This window comes from Ipomoea nil, unplaced genomic scaffold, assembly GCF_001879475.1.
Source record: "Ipomoea nil cultivar Tokyo-kokei standard unplaced genomic scaffold, Asagao_1.1 scaffold2926, whole genome shotgun sequence".
In the NCBI taxonomy this organism is placed as follows: Eukaryota; Viridiplantae; Streptophyta; class Magnoliopsida; order Solanales; family Convolvulaceae; genus Ipomoea; species Ipomoea nil.
In genome coordinates, this window is record NW_017619354.1 from 255944 (window position 1) to 271366 (window position 15423).

The 15423-nt window shown below is 35.4% G+C and overlaps 2 protein-coding genes across 2 annotated transcripts; one reads left to right on the forward strand and one right to left on the reverse strand.

The window, feature by feature from the left end:
• Nucleotides 1-269: 269 nt before the first annotated feature.
• On the reverse strand, nt 270-1282 carry LOC109161624 (40S ribosomal protein S27-2). The gene is made up of 4 exons (XM_019310108.1): nt 1158-1282; nt 865-966; nt 709-737; nt 270-565 (listed from the first exon to the last, which is right to left on the reverse strand). Exons 1-4 carry the CDS (start codon nt 1158-1160, stop codon nt 439-441), a joined length of 261 nt encoding a protein of 86 aa, XP_019165653.1. The 5' UTR covers nt 1161-1282; the 3' UTR covers nt 270-438.
• A 9623-nt stretch (nt 1283-10905) lies between these two features.
• On the forward strand, nt 10906-13850 carry LOC109162145 (magnesium transporter MRS2-3-like). The gene is made up of 6 exons (XM_019310858.1): nt 10906-11552; nt 11766-11993; nt 12092-12220; nt 12297-12457; nt 13073-13286; nt 13375-13850. The coding sequence occupies exons 1-6, from the start codon at nt 11136-11138 to the stop codon at nt 13660-13662; spliced, it is 1437 nt and encodes a 478-aa protein (XP_019166403.1). The 5' UTR covers nt 10906-11135; the 3' UTR covers nt 13663-13850.
• The last annotated feature ends 1573 nt before the right edge of the window (nt 13851-15423 follow it).

The window sequence follows — 15423 nt, forward strand, 5'->3', positions numbered from 1 at the left end:
AAAACAGAACAAAAGAATAAGCTGCAAATCTCAAGATATTTGTAATGACCAAAGTTCAACAGCATCTTTTGCAGTATATAGAAAGACAGATTGAATAATTTCACTCAAGAATCAACATAGCTTTGGACAGAATTTCATAAAGATTGAATAATTTCACACAAGAATCAACATAGCTTTGGCCGGAATTTCATAATTGCATCAACAATTATACAAACATAATGGCAATCACAATCACAATATATATTAACTCCAAATAAAATAGAGACATATTGCTAGATGAAACAGAATCTATCATTCGAAAACATAATTTGTCAAACACATCATTTTATAACACTGTTTATCTAAAACACAAGTCTCAACACAAGCTACACATTGAAATTCAAAATTTTAGGAGTATATCAAACTTCAAACAAAAAAAAAAGAGACAATATCCTGCCTTTAGTCACCCTTCCTCCTGAAAGAGCATCCCTCCGTGAGTCTGGCACGCCCACCAGTAGGCTGGCACAATACCGTCTGGCAGTTCCCGCACACCACAACAGTCTGAGAGTGGCTGAACACAGTGGTTCTGTACATATCGGATCAAATCATTTTTTATTTTGTAATCACCATTAACAACAAATCATTAAGCACAAGTAACTAAACTACTAAATTTCAAGAATGATTTCATACAATACAACAAAAGAAACAAAACATAATCAAATTACTTACATGTTGAAGCAACCTTGACACTTGACATCCTACAAGCAAACCACAATCACAACAGGAAAAACAAAATCAAAACCCAAGCAAAGCAAAATTTAACCAATACGAAAAAAACTTAAGCGAACAAAACAGAGAACCAATCGTAAGTAAGAGAGAATATACCATGAAGAAAGAATTGGGAGACTGCACGAGGCGCTTGAGCTTGTGCTTTTTCTTCTCGAGCTCAGCAGGAGGGTTCAACAAATCGATATCGTTTGGGAGAACCTGCAATTATCCGCACATTCATATAAATTAGTATGATTGTCTATAAATCAAATGTGCGAACAAAACAAAACCAATCAAGTTGTGAGAAAATTCACCATTTTGTGAAACGCACATTCATATAAATTAGTATGATTGTCTATAAATCAAATGCGCGAACAAAACAAAACCAATCAAGTTGTGAGAAAATTCACCATTTTGTGAAAGAAAACCGGAACTCTGAAACGAAAGAAGAGATGGAGACTCGGAAGAAAGCCGAAACTGAACAGCTGCGTTTGAAACTGGAATGGCTAGGGTTTGGGTGAAGGCTCAATGTTAGAACTTAGAAGTATTGGGTTGGATCTTCATCAAAATCATATCAAGCCCAAATTTTAATGATATACCGAGAATTTTTTTTTTTTTTTTTTTTTTTTTGAGAACATATACCGACTACCGAGTATACACTGACAAATTATTGTGTGGGTCATGGTCTACACAGTATTATGTGGATCATAACAAAAAGTACATTTTTAATATATTAAATATACATTATTTTTGTACTGAACGTACTTTTACAATATAATGTACACTCAGTACAAAAATAATGTACATCTCCTGAACACAATGTACATTATTTTTGTATTGTATGTACATTATTTTTGTACTGAATGTAAATTATTTTACAGTATACAAAATATGGTCCACACAACTTGTATGGACCATGATCCACACGATAATGATTGATATTATACAGTTATACACACAGTCTAGCATTTTAAAGTATTTATGTCCAATATTAAAAGAGTTAATACCCAAAATCATCCTCGACTATAGTGGTTTTTCTCAATTTCGTCCTAAACGACTTTGGTGACCTAATATCGTCCTAGACTTTTGTGTTTCGCTCAATTTAGTCCCAGACTTTTGTGTTTTTACTCAATTTAGTCTCTCATTTGTTATTCTGTCCATTTGGTGTTAAATAAATATACAATTCAGTAATTTTAATATTGGCATCTCTTTTCTCATAGACATGTGAACTGCGAAATCCTTTTTTTAATAAATAAAAATAATTAACAAATTTTAATTTAAATTATATTTAACAATTTTTTAAAGTGGTTTTTTTTTAAAGGAGCCAGCATGGCATTTATTCAAAATACTCTGAAATAGAGTCTAGAGGGACAGAGTCCGAATACATAGTAGCAGTGTGAATAAAAAGAAGCTAAACTATGAGCTAAATAGTTTTCTGATCTAGGAATAAAAATAACTGAACAATAATCAAAATAGGCGATGCGTGCTCTGCATACATCAACGGCATAGCCAACATATGACTGGAGTGAGGCAGTTGCGTCTAACAAGTATTGTTTTAATGTTAAACAATTCGTGAATAATTGTATAGACCGTTCTCCACGATTCCATAACCACGACAGGGCTTCTTTGCATGCGAATGCTTCGGCCATAAGTGGGGAGAGACAATTCGATAAGAGCGCACTGAATGCCGAGATATATCCCCCTTCCCCATCGATCAACACTGCCCCGACAGTGGCCTTTCCCGTGGCATGCGAAAAACCCGCGTCGAAATAGCATTTCCTTGTTGGCGTGTGGAGATCCGGTGGGGCAGACGTGTGTCCGGCCGTGTCTTGTTGCTGCTGTAATTGTGTCACGATGGCAGTGACATGCTGCAGTACAGGGGCAGCCGGCACAACAATACGGTCTCGACGAGGATGGACTTGTTGCCATGCGTGCACCACGGCGGTAATTTTAAAAAATAAATAAAATATCTATAATACAATACTAATACCCACATATATTGATACTAGTTTTACACGCGCATTGCGCGATTAATTTAATGCACAATTTTGTATTTAAATAAATAATTCAAAGTATATCAATGCAAGATTATATATGAGAAGTTCATATAGTTACATTAAAGATAATGTTTAATTTGCACTTCTTCTTTTTTTGCCTTTATTTTATTTTATTTTTTATTTTTTTTAAACAAACAAATGAATTTTCCTTAAATAATGTCAAAATCCGAACTATCAAAAATGATAGTTAGCGGTACATTAAACCAAACCATATATTCGGTCATAGAAACAACAACCATTGCAAGAGCATGTGCTACTCATGTGTTCGCCGAACATTTGGTTCCGACTCAATATGAGTTGATCGAGCAATTCTTTAATTCTCAATCCAAGCTAGCGCTTCCTCGATTCACACCGCATTAGGAGTGTGCATCCGGACAGTTCGGACGGATCGGGTGAGGGATAGGTTCATCCGATCGGATTTTGGATATGTATTTTGACTACCCTATCCGTTTAAAATTGTTGACTTATCCGGTCGGTTATATCATTGTTCGGTTTGGATCGGGACGGTCGGATATCCGACATTATTTCGGTTAATAACATATTGTTGAAATCAAATAAAAAATTCATGAGTAAATACCACCTATGGTCCCTCGAGTTTGGTGGCATCGCCATCAACGGTCCCTAACTTCCGTAATTACCATTCGTCATCCTCCGAGTTGTCAAAAGTTACCTCCTAGCGTCCTTCCCCTCCTAGCGTCCTTCCGTTACTTCCTCCTGTCTCAGCCGTCAAAATGGAGGGTAATATTGTCATTTGACTTATACAAAAAGAGTTAATACCAGCCAAGGTCCCTCGAGTTTGGTGGTTTAGCCATCTTTAGTCCTAAGTTTCCATATTCCATTATTTTCCTTCTTTCATATTCTCTTCTTCAAATGTATTATTATTACTATTATTTATAGTTATTATTAAATTCTTATTATTATTACTATTATTTACAGTTATTATTGTTATTATTAAATTATTATTATTGTTATTGTTATTATTATATTATTAGCATTAAATTATTATTATTATTATTATTATTATTATTATTATTATTATTATATTCATATTCATATTATTATTATTATTATTGTTATTGTTATTATTAAATTATTATTATTATTATTATTATTATTATTATTATTATTATTATTATTATTATTGGTGGTTTGGCCATCTTTAGTCCCAAACTTGGCCAAACAATATTAAAGAAAGTTGGTGGTTTCTCAACTTCCAACTCGAACTCCCTCTTCTCCTATACAATATTAAAGAAAATTTACAAATGTATAGGGGTCGTTTACTTCATTTATCTGTTTTTCCATTTCGAGTTTTTCATTTCTCCATTTCTCCAGTTTTCTTTCTCCATTTTTCCAGTTTTCCTTCTCCATTTTTTCAGTTTTCCATTTTTCCATTCCTCCAGATTTTTATTTCTCTAATTTTTTAATTTTATTAAATACACTCATCCTATATAGCATTTGCACATTTCTACAACAACAATAATAATAATAATTTAATAATTTAATAATAATAATAACAACAATAAATAATAGTAATAATAATAAGAATTTAATAATAATAATAACAATAACAATAATAATAACAATAATAATAATAATAATAATAATAATAATAATAATAATAATAATAATAGCATTTGTACATTTCTACAACGACAAAAACAACAACAATAACAATAATAATAATAGTAATAATAATTAAAAAAATAACAATAAATAATAATAATAATAATAATAATAATTTAATAATAATAATAATAATAATAATAATAACAACAATAATAATAATAATTTAATGCTAATAATATAATAATAACAATAACAATAATAATTTAATAATAACAATAATAACTTTAAATAATAGTAATAATAATAAGAATTTAATAATAACTATAAATAATAGTATAATAATAATACATTTGAAGAAGAGAATATGAAAGAGGGAAAATAATGGAATATGAAAACTTGGGACTAAAGATGGCCAAACCGCCAAACCACCAAACTCGAGGGACCTTGGCTGGTATTAACTCTTTTCGTATAAGTCAAATGACAATATTACCCTCCATTTTGACGGCTGAGACGGGAGGAAGTAACGGAAGAACGCTAGAAGGTAACTTTTGATAACTCGGAGGATGACGGATGGTAATTACGGAAGTTAGGGACCGTTGATGGCGATGCCACTAAACTCGAGGGACCATAGGTGGTATTTACTCAAAATTCATAAATTAAAATCAAAAGCACAATAATAAGTAACTGAAAGTCTGAAATATTGAATAAATAAGTAAATAATTAATAGAATGATAGTGTAATAGACTAATACCTGTAATACTAAGCTACTAAGTTAGTAATTAGTATTACTAAGTAGTCTATTAACTAACATTAAGAGTCTTAACTCTTAAGTGGCTAAGAGTCTAAGACTCCAAAAAAACTCCAGAAGTACATACTAGCTAGTATACTACTTACTACATACAAATTTACATACTACATACACAACTGTTTAAACTTTAAACCGAAGCACCACAAATACAAATTCACCCAAAATCAGCAATTCAGCATTCAGCAACTCCTAGACTTTTAGAATTCAGACAATTAGACTTATTCTTCTTCCTGTGAATTGTGGCAAGTTAGTGTAAATAATTAGTACACAAGCAAGTAAGCAAGTAAAGCAACTGAGCAAGCATTAGAAAATGAAAAACAGAGAAGGGATTATATAAATATTAGCTCAGTAAGCATTTTTTCCATATCATTTGGATTAAGGGCATATTGCTTCAATATACCTTAAGTATAGAGCAACTGACCAACTTAATCATTTCCTTTTCAGATTGAAGGTGGAAGCTTCATCATTGCCAAACTTGCCAACTTAAAGTGAACAGACAGAATAAAATAGTCCATACATTACCAAATGCCCAAGGTACTTGAGGCAGCAACTTAGTACAAGTTACCAGGTCTTCACACTTACAGAGTTTGATACTTACAGATGTCCAGTGTAATTGAGTCAAACACAGTGGGCTCAAAAAATAGCAAGTGAGATTAGATTGCAATTTAGTTAAACAGTCAAATACTGTAAAAGATTGCAATAAAATCAAGTAAGTAAATCAAGTAATGTAAATAATAACATTACAGGAATTGTAGCAAGTGTAGAACCAAGAGACCTCCCACTTCCACCATCACCACTTAACTCTGCAAAATAAACAACAAAAGTTAAGTGTATTAACAATTTAAGCAAGTTAAGGATTAAAATATAAGTCATACCTTTTTCAAACCTCTCCAACTCTTCCAGATTCTCCTCAATACATAAAGGAGTATTTTGCTTTCTAAGCCAATCTTGTGTACACACCAATGCTTCCACAATTTTTGGAGTTAAAGAACTCCTAAAAGGATCCAATACTCTTCCAGAAGTACTGAAGGCAGATTCTGAGGCTACAGTGGAGATTGGAATGGCTAGGACATCCCTAGCAAGCTTAGACAGAACTGGAAACCTAGCAGAGTTGATCTTCCACCATCCAAGTATATCAAAAGATTCTTCCTCTTCAACTATTCCCTCACTCAAGTACATATCCAACTCAGTTTGTTTCTTACCCCCAGACTCCAATCTTTGCTTTTTAATACAAAATTACAAATATACAAATACAATTAAGGGAATACATCCATAAACTTACAAAGAAATCCAGATTCAGGGATATATTTTAAATATCCAGATGAATCAGAGACTGTTATAACATAAAAACAGCTCATTTCATCAACATCATTAACTGAATTTCTATGGGGCTTCCACCAATTAAAGCCTTTAAGAGACATTATAAGTTTATAACACTGAAATTTATAAGACTCTTATAAGTTATAACAGTCAGTGCTTCCACCAGAATGCAGAATATGAATCACAGATTGACTTAATCACATAAAAGTTATGAAATCAAGATACAATCTGGAACTTCTCAACAGATTGACTTAATCACAGTCCACAGAAATCAAAGAATCATAGAAACCATAATCAAGTATCATAACATCACAAACAAGGGACAAGTGATATACAATCTGGAACTTCTCAACAGATTGACTTAATCACAGTCCACAATTCAAAGAATCATAGAAACCATAATCAAGTATCATAACATCACAAACAAGGGACAAGTGATATACAATCTGGAACTTCTCAACAGATTGACTTAATCACAGTCCACAATTCAAAGAATCATAGAAACCATAATCAAGTATCATAACATCACAAACAAGGGACAAGTGATATACAATCTGGAACTTCTCAACAGATTGACTTAATCACAGTCCACAATTCAAAGAATCATAGAAATCATAATCACACACAGTCAGTGCTTCCACCAGAAATCCAGAATGTCACACAACATATCACAAAATAGATCACAAATTCGCAATAAACTCAGAGCAATATGCCAATAACTTTAAGAAATAACTTTTACAAAACTAGGGTTTGCAGTAACAGCTAACAAAGTCAGTGCTTCCACTACAATATCACAGAGACCACATAATACATCACAATAAATTTAAGAACTGCAAATATATAAAAATAGGGTCAGCGAGTTACTTCTTTTCTCACAAATACCCCAGAGAATGAGGGCTTCAGGCCTTCAGTTTACTGGAAGTCGACGACACCGCTAGTCCACCACAGCACCACGTCCACGACCACCACAGCACCACTACACCAGTCAGGGACTCAGGGCCTCAGGGCTTCCACCAGTGACCAATGTTTCGTCGTCTATAACAGAACCAACCGGACAAGGAGAGTATAGACTACAAAGAAGGTAGTCTTTGTCTAGTAGAGAAGAGAGAACTGAGGAGTGAGGACTAAAATCGCAAGGTGCGACTGCGCAGAGAACCAGAGAGAACTCAGAGTCTCAGAGAATGAGAGAAGAGAAGCTCTCGTCTGGAAACCCTAGCAAGAGAAGAGAATCAAGAGACTGACTGCGCAAATGTGAAGTTAGGAGTAACAACATATATATATATATATATATATATATATATATATATATATATATATATATATATATATATATATACTAAGCCTAAACGACGTCGTATTGCTATCTACGTACGCAACCCTAGTTTTAAATCGGGTATTCGAACGGATCGGATGTATTTTTTACCCACCCTACCCGAAAACCGTAAACCGACGTCGTTTTAGATGTCGGTTTGGTTATGCGAATCGGGTAGCGGTTCGGTTCGATTTGTCTTGATCGGTTCACGATTCGGCCAGTTTTTTTGGTTTGTTTGGATTCTGCTCAGCCCTACACCGCATCTACCTCTGTTGTCTTTAACTTGCATTTTCAAGGGATGCACTTTGCGCAAGCAGACTCACCCTTATCATTTTTAATCACGACACACAAACCCATTTTATTGTTAATGAGGTCACAAGGCGCATCAACATTTGCTTTCATTCAACCATTCATGGGTTTGCTCCAAATTTCTATGCTAGGCAGAGGATGTGACTGCAAAAAAATAATAATAATAAAAAATAAATAAATAAAAAGTAAATTATGGTCGAACCTCCCTCCAATTAAACAAAAGAGTCTTTGATTTCCGTACAAGATGTGATACCTTGAGAATTTTACTAGTATTTTTTTCATGAAAATACCCATATAAATAATTTTACATTTTTACTCCTACGAGTATTTCATTACTTGTGATTTCAAAATAAATTATTATACTATAAAAATTTAAGAGTAAATACCCAAAATGATCTCTCGACTATAGTTAAATTCACAAATTAGTCCTCGACTTTCAATTTCAACCAATTAAGTCCTTAACTTTGCAATTTTAACATAATTTGGTCCTCTGTCTATTTGATCGTTTGTTGACTGTGATTTTTGAGGATATATATATGTAATTTCATGGTCCATCGTCGGGTTTTTAAGTTCCGGTTGCATTTCCAGACCGCACTGTTACATTTGAATCCATTGCCCAAAGCAATCTACCAAATCCGGTCGCCTTTCTTCATCCTCCCTTTGGATTCAATGTAGTTGAGTTCGTACCAGAGCGAAGAAGACGACGTGTTTCCAAACCGGTGCAACGTCAACCTGCAGGCCTCCACGTGCTCTGACAAGAGCTGAAGGTTCTTCTGGAGATCGTCGATCATGGTCAACAAATGGTCAAATAGATGGAGGACCAAATCGTGTCAAAATTGTAAAGTTAAGGACTTAATTGGTTGAAATTGAAAGTCGATGACCAATTTGTGAATTTAGCTATAGTCGAGGGACCATTTTAGGTATTTACTCAAAATTTAATTACCTTGTAGTCTAATGGCACCAAGTTGCTCTCGCTGCCTCGCATATGGGAGGTTGCGGACTTACGGGTTTGAACCTCAGTGAATGCGGTATTGACTCAATTTCTCTAAGTCTTTTTACTTATTAAAATTTATTTATGGGTGATTCTCTTAGGGAACTCAGAAGAATTTGTCAGAAAATTCAACAAACTCTTGAAGGAAGGGAAAATTTATGATAAACTCAAAAGAATTTGTCAAAAAATTCACCAAACTCTTGAAGGAATGGAAAATTTATGATATTCAAAAACTCTTGAAGGAAGGGAAAATGTATGATATTCAAAATTTCGTTATGCAAACCTCTCGCAATGAGGTTTAAGTCATGCGATCACAAGTACATTATGAAAGCGAACAATGACACTTTGATTAGCATTTCGGATCAAGATGATTCCGATTTTCCCAAAACACATGTTTAAATTCAAGGATTTTGGATCGTTTAATTAAAGGCACCCGAAGGTGTGGATAACAACCAGTTCATTGGTTGTTATTACAATTTCGTTCTATGTTTGGTGTTATTTACATCCCTTTTTGATATTATTCTAATCCATTCATAACTGCAAACTTAAAATGGGTTGGTTGGTTTCACAGATTTGATTAGACGTGTAGTTTTCATTACTGATCCAAAAGTTATATTCAAGTCAATCAAAATCCTAAAAGGCTGATTGATTTCGTCTTAAAGATTCTCGGTATGTATTTTTTAAAATGACTTATTTATTTGTATAAATATACATAGTCTTTATATTGACATGGATTTGTTTTTACTCAGAGAGAGTCGGTTGACGATAATCTTGTAGAACGAGCACGTGAATTGTATCTTGCCTTACTATAATGCTGATTTGGTAGATTCATTGATCGTTATACTACAGCTTTGTAGAGTTAGGGTCAATGATGGTAAGTAATAACCCAACGGCAGAGTTAAAGTTCTTTGATACGATTATACCTATTTACAAATGCTTTTATATTAGATGGTGAGGTAAGGATTTCTAGTTCCTACACTACAACGAAGATTTTTTTCAACTAGGAATGTCCCGAGTTTTTCAATTCAAGGAGAGGTAAGGATTTCTAGTTCCTACACTACAACGAAGATTTTGTTCAACTAGGAATGCCCCGAGTTTTTCAATTCAAGGAGAGGTATTGGCACAGTATCACTGAATATGGATCGTTGGACGCTATGTTGAGTAAAAATATCACAGTCACTTCTTTGAAGGAGATTTATGACAAGAAGAATGTCAAAATCACAGTTAGAGAGTTTCTACTGAATTTGTTTGAAGATTCAACCAGTAAAGTTTTCACGCAATTTACTTAAAATTTATAGTTAGAAGAATTTTGAGTAGTTGGAGAAATTATAGACACAGAAGGCGATTGATACTTCAGTGCATGTAAGAGTAAGGGTTGTGAGAATAAACTTCAAGACTATACGGACAAAATGTACCATACGACATGCGACAAACACTGGACAGACAGAATCATTAAGTATAAAATGGTCATTGTTGTCCTGGATGATGACCAAGATGGCCAACTTCTATTAATTATGCAATTATTTGCTCGAATTCAAGTAATGATAACATAATAAAATACAATCGATCCAACTCAATTCTTCAATTGCATTATATAATATTCAATGTTATAATTTATATATTTGTATATTTATCCAAATATTTTTAAAAAATTTTAACAAATTCATTCATCGCATCGCACGAGTAAAATACTTGTTAATTTAATAGAGAAAAAGTCTCACTTAAGACTTGTTTTACCCGTTGAAGTGGACAATTTGGAACAAACTTGAAGTGTAGTCTCCCCCTACTTCACAACTTGAACAAATAACTAGAGAGAAAATCACCTACAAGAGGTAAAAGCCAGGCATGACACTGCCGACAAAGTAAATTGAAAACGATAGATGCTTCGAATATTTTTTGTGGTAAATTATTTTCCTTATTGGTGTGAAAGTAGCCATGTAGAGAGATTCGTTGATTCCTGTGCACCATGGAATTTGAAGCTTTACTAGACGTCAAATTTAGGCTACTCAAGCTCGAACACGCGTAATGATGAGGGGCCCTCCTCCAACTAAAGTCAACGCAGCGCCGGCGGTCGACGACGACGGGCACAACGCCGCCGTCCCGGGCATTGGGAGTGGACTGCGAAAGAAGGCGTCGGGAGTCCGGTCATGGCTTCTACTGGACTCCACAGGGCAGGCGCAGGTGGTGGAGGCCGGAAAACACGCCATTATGCGGCGGACGGGACTTCCTGGCCGCGATCTTCGTATACTGGACCCACTTCTCTCCTACCCCTCCACCGTTCTCGGCCGTGAACGAGCCATCGTCATCAACTTGGAACACATCAAGGCCATAATCACCGCCCAAGAGGTCCTTCTCCTTAACGCCAAAGATCCCTCCGTTGCCCCTTTTGTTGAAGAGCTTCAGCGCAGAATCCTGCGCCACCACCAGGCTACCAAGTCCCAGGTCTCTCTCTCTCTCTCTCTCTTTCAGTGCTGGAGAGTAAAAATTAGGGCAATAAATGCTAGATTGTATTTTGTGTTTTTGTAATTTTAAAATATTTTTACTAGGAATCCTTGCTAATTTTAGCACTTTGATTGTTCCATTTTATTGATTATATATATAAAGGCTACCTTGAATCTGTAAAATTTCTTATAAGATGTGGTGATAATGATGAAGGAAACTGGAATTGGAGGCAATAATGTAGACTGGGGAAACCTGTATGCTATAGAAGATTCACAATCACAAAGAGCTAGCCGTTCAAACTATCCAGGCAAGGATGAGGAGGGCAAGGGAGATGCAAATCAGCAAGTTGAAGATAACCGGGATGGAATCAAGCTTCTTCCCTTTGAATTTGTTGCCCTAGAGGCCTGCCTAGAGGCCACTTGCACTTGCTTGGATAGTGAGGTATAGTGTTGTGATTCTTTCATTCCAGTAGCCTATAGCATTACTCATCTTTGTAACTCAGTTTTCTCGAGTTGTTGTTTTTTGTTGTCTAATCTCAGGCGAGGACATTGGAGCAGGAAGCTCATCCTGCTTTAGATAAACTGACTTCAAAGATTAGTACTCTGAACTTGGAGCGTGTCCGTCAAATTAAAAGTCGCTTGGTGGCAATAACTGGGCGCGTTCAAAAGGTATTCTAGTTGTCTAGTCCTATGTGGTTTTTCTTGGGATATATCGTATATAAGATTGGAACATATTTGTTTTTAGGTAAGAGATGAATTAGAACACTTACTGGATGACGATGAGGATATGGCAGAGATGTATCTGAGTGACAAGCTTTTCGAAGTTGAGAGTTCTTCGGCTTCCTCCATGAATGAGCAAGAAGATGGCATGGATGATGAAGTTATGCAGTCAGATGTGAATGACAGGTGTGTAATATCGTTCTATGCTCTGCCATTAAGCTTGCTTCTTTAGAAATAAGAGGAAAATCCTCCTCCGGGAACCTGATTATCGTTCAATTCTCTGTTTGCTTGTCTCTTATTTTCTCCGAGTTATATAATCCCATGCCCGCTGTTTTGTGGAATATGTGTATTTCATAATTATCTGAATAAAATCAGGTGGATGCACCATCCAGTACACTCGGGTTTCCTTTAGTAAAATCATGAAGCCTTTTTGTTCTTCTATGTTTTCTTGGAGAAAGTATTCAATTCCATCTAAACTCCCATTTTGTTGGGCAGAGGCCGGTAAATGGCCAAATCTATCAATTGGTGGCTAGGGATTGTTGGGCAGAGGCTGGTAAAGGGCCAAGCCCAGCACCCTGCCTTTCGAAAATGTGATGGCGGTCTGCCGGTCTATAAGGAAATAAAGTTACGTCTTCGCTATTAGCTATAGCTTTTGGCATAGTGGTCAACGTTTGATCCTAACACGTTTACTCTTCCCTTAAATGAGATCCCTTCTCGGTTTCTCCTTCTTCAACACTCTATTGGTAAAAACACCATGGGAAGACAGATTGAGATTTTCCTTTCATATATATGGTGTAACAGGGTTCCTGGTGAAATCTCCATTGAAGGCAATGGTGCTGATCCAGAGATCGATTACCCTATGGAAAGAGTAAACACGCTTGGGCGAGATAGCCACACAACACGCACAAGTACAACTCGCAGCGCCATAAGCAAGCATCTCAACGTGGAGGAACTCGAAATGCTCCTAGAAGCCTACTTTATTCAGATTGACGGCACACTGAACAAACTCTCCACTGTAAGTAATTAATTAACCTTCATGTTCGAATAGACATTCGTTTTCGTTTGTGCTGGCACTAACGCGATCTCGTTGAACCTCTCGAAAGCTGCGTGAGTATGTGGACGACACGGAAGACTACATCAACATCATGCTGGATGACAAGCAGAACCATCTTCTGCAAATGGGGGTCATGCTGACGGCAGCAACCCTCGTCGTAAGTGCTTTCGTGGCTGTGGCTGGGGTTTTCGGTATGAATATCACTATTGAATTGTTCAATCCTGATATAGCTGGGATGCCGGAGTTTCTGTGGACAATTGGGGGTGGCTCCGCGGGCTGCATTATCCTATATGTAGCTGTAATTGCGTGGTGTAAACACAAGCGATTACTGGACTGACTGAGTGGAACCACAACACTTGCTGTAGTACCAGTCATTATATTTCACTCAATATGCAAAATCGAGTTTAAATGCTTCATGACAAGTCTAAAAGGATAGTTGATGATATGATGTATGTTTGGTGTTAATCTTGTACGCTACTCAGTTGGATGGCCTGTGGTATACACTTTAGTTTCTTCATTTGCTTTTCTCAAGTCTTCAAACTCGTTTGGCTGGGAAACTGACATACTGTAAAATTTTAACTGCATACTTTGTGCTTGTAGTTAATGGAATGTTTGGCAAATAATTGTTAGTTTATTAATTTAGTGGGTTTGAGTGGTTTATAGCTAGGGATGACAATTCTACTCGCATCCTCGTCCTTATGGATTTTTAAATGCCCGCACAATTTGAGTGATGGGTGCGGGTATGGAGGGAATTTTGTATATCCGTGCGGGTATGGGGTGGGTGCGGGGAGGTATCCCCGCGCCGCACCCGCACTTATATATATATATATATATATATATATATATATATATATATATATATATATATATTGTTATTAGTATTTATCATATTTTATAATTTAAAATGCATAATGAATTAAACTTCTTAGTTTCCTGTTAATAAAAATTGAATAGAAACAACACAAATAAGGAGTAAACACTTAATACAATTTATACTACCAACACAATTTTACTTAAAAAAAAAAAGAATTAACTTCATTGACTCTTATTAAATTTTAGTGTTATGTTGAAACTTATAAAAAAATCCATGTGATAATTAGAATTGTAGTATAAAATTTTTATTAGATTTAAGTCTAATATTAATAATTAGAGTTCCAGGTTGTGTATTAACAGCACCCGCAAAATCTCCACGAGATGGGTATGGCATAGGAATTTCATTACCCGCGCGAGTGCGAGTGCGGGTGCGGGGAGTGGGTTGGGAATGCGGGTGCGGGGGTGGGAGAGATATCCCCACACCCACCCCTCGCCCGCCCCATTGCCATCCCTAATGATAGCATTAGTTGATTGAAGAAAGATGTTTGGTAAATTAGCTATTAGCTGTTAGCTGATATATAGTTGATTACATGTAAAATGACTTTCTCAAAAAGCTGATAAAAAAAGTTGCTTTAAACAGCTTTTTGAATTTTAACATTTTAGAGTAATAAGTTTTTACAAAAAGCTAATTAATCAAATATTTATACTGAATATTTAACTCAATCAAACAACTAATAGTGGTCAAATAAATCAAAATATATTAATAAGTTAACTATGTTATTAAACAATGTTAATATATTATGTGATGTAGTTAACATATTATGTGATTTCAGTTTATTTACAAATATATAATCTGATAACTGCTGACACATAATATACTAACTGTAAATAAATAATTTAATCTATGATATAATTTGCTTATATATATTATATGTTCAACAAAAAACTCATTAACTTTTATAGACTTTTAAAATTCATCCTTATGCTTCCAAACTTGACTTTTTGTGCGTGTCTAAACTTTGTATATTTTTTCGTGACGTCTGGAAGGCGGTGTTGGCAGCTTCATACGAGAACTTAAAAAGCCTTCCGTTCACGAGCTGGATGGAGAAAGGCATCTCAGAGAATGGCAGCGGCCGGTTTCCCTTTATGCCCAGCACCCTCTTCGCCACAACGATCTGGTGGGTGTGAAAGTGGAGAAACGAGTTTGTATTTAACAGCTCCTCAAAGTTGACTGGATTCGGGCGCAAGTTGAGCATACCTGTAAAGCTTTCGCAAGAGCAAATGG

Bases quoted from the DNA above. Each gene is read 5' to 3' on its own strand.
- LOC109161624 (XM_019310108.1), bottom strand. The intron at 738-864 runs GTATATTCTCTC...GTTTGCTTGTAG, and splicing joins CTCCCAATTCTTTCTTCATG to GATGTCAAGTGTCAAGGTTG. The intron at 566-708 runs GTAAGTAATTTG...CGATATGTACAG, and splicing joins TGTCAAGGTTGCTTCAACAT to AACCACTGTGTTCAGCCACT.
- LOC109162145 (XM_019310858.1), top strand. From the start codon at position 11,136: ATGATGAGGGGCCCTCCTCCAACTAAAGTCAACGCAGCGCCGGCGGTC. The intron at 11,553-11,765 runs GTCTCTCTCTCT...ATAATGATGAAG, and splicing joins ACCAGGCTACCAAGTCCCAG to GAAACTGGAATTGGAGGCAA. The intron at 12,221-12,296 runs GTATTCTAGTTG...ATTTGTTTTTAG, and splicing joins TAACTGGGCGCGTTCAAAAG to GTAAGAGATGAATTAGAACA.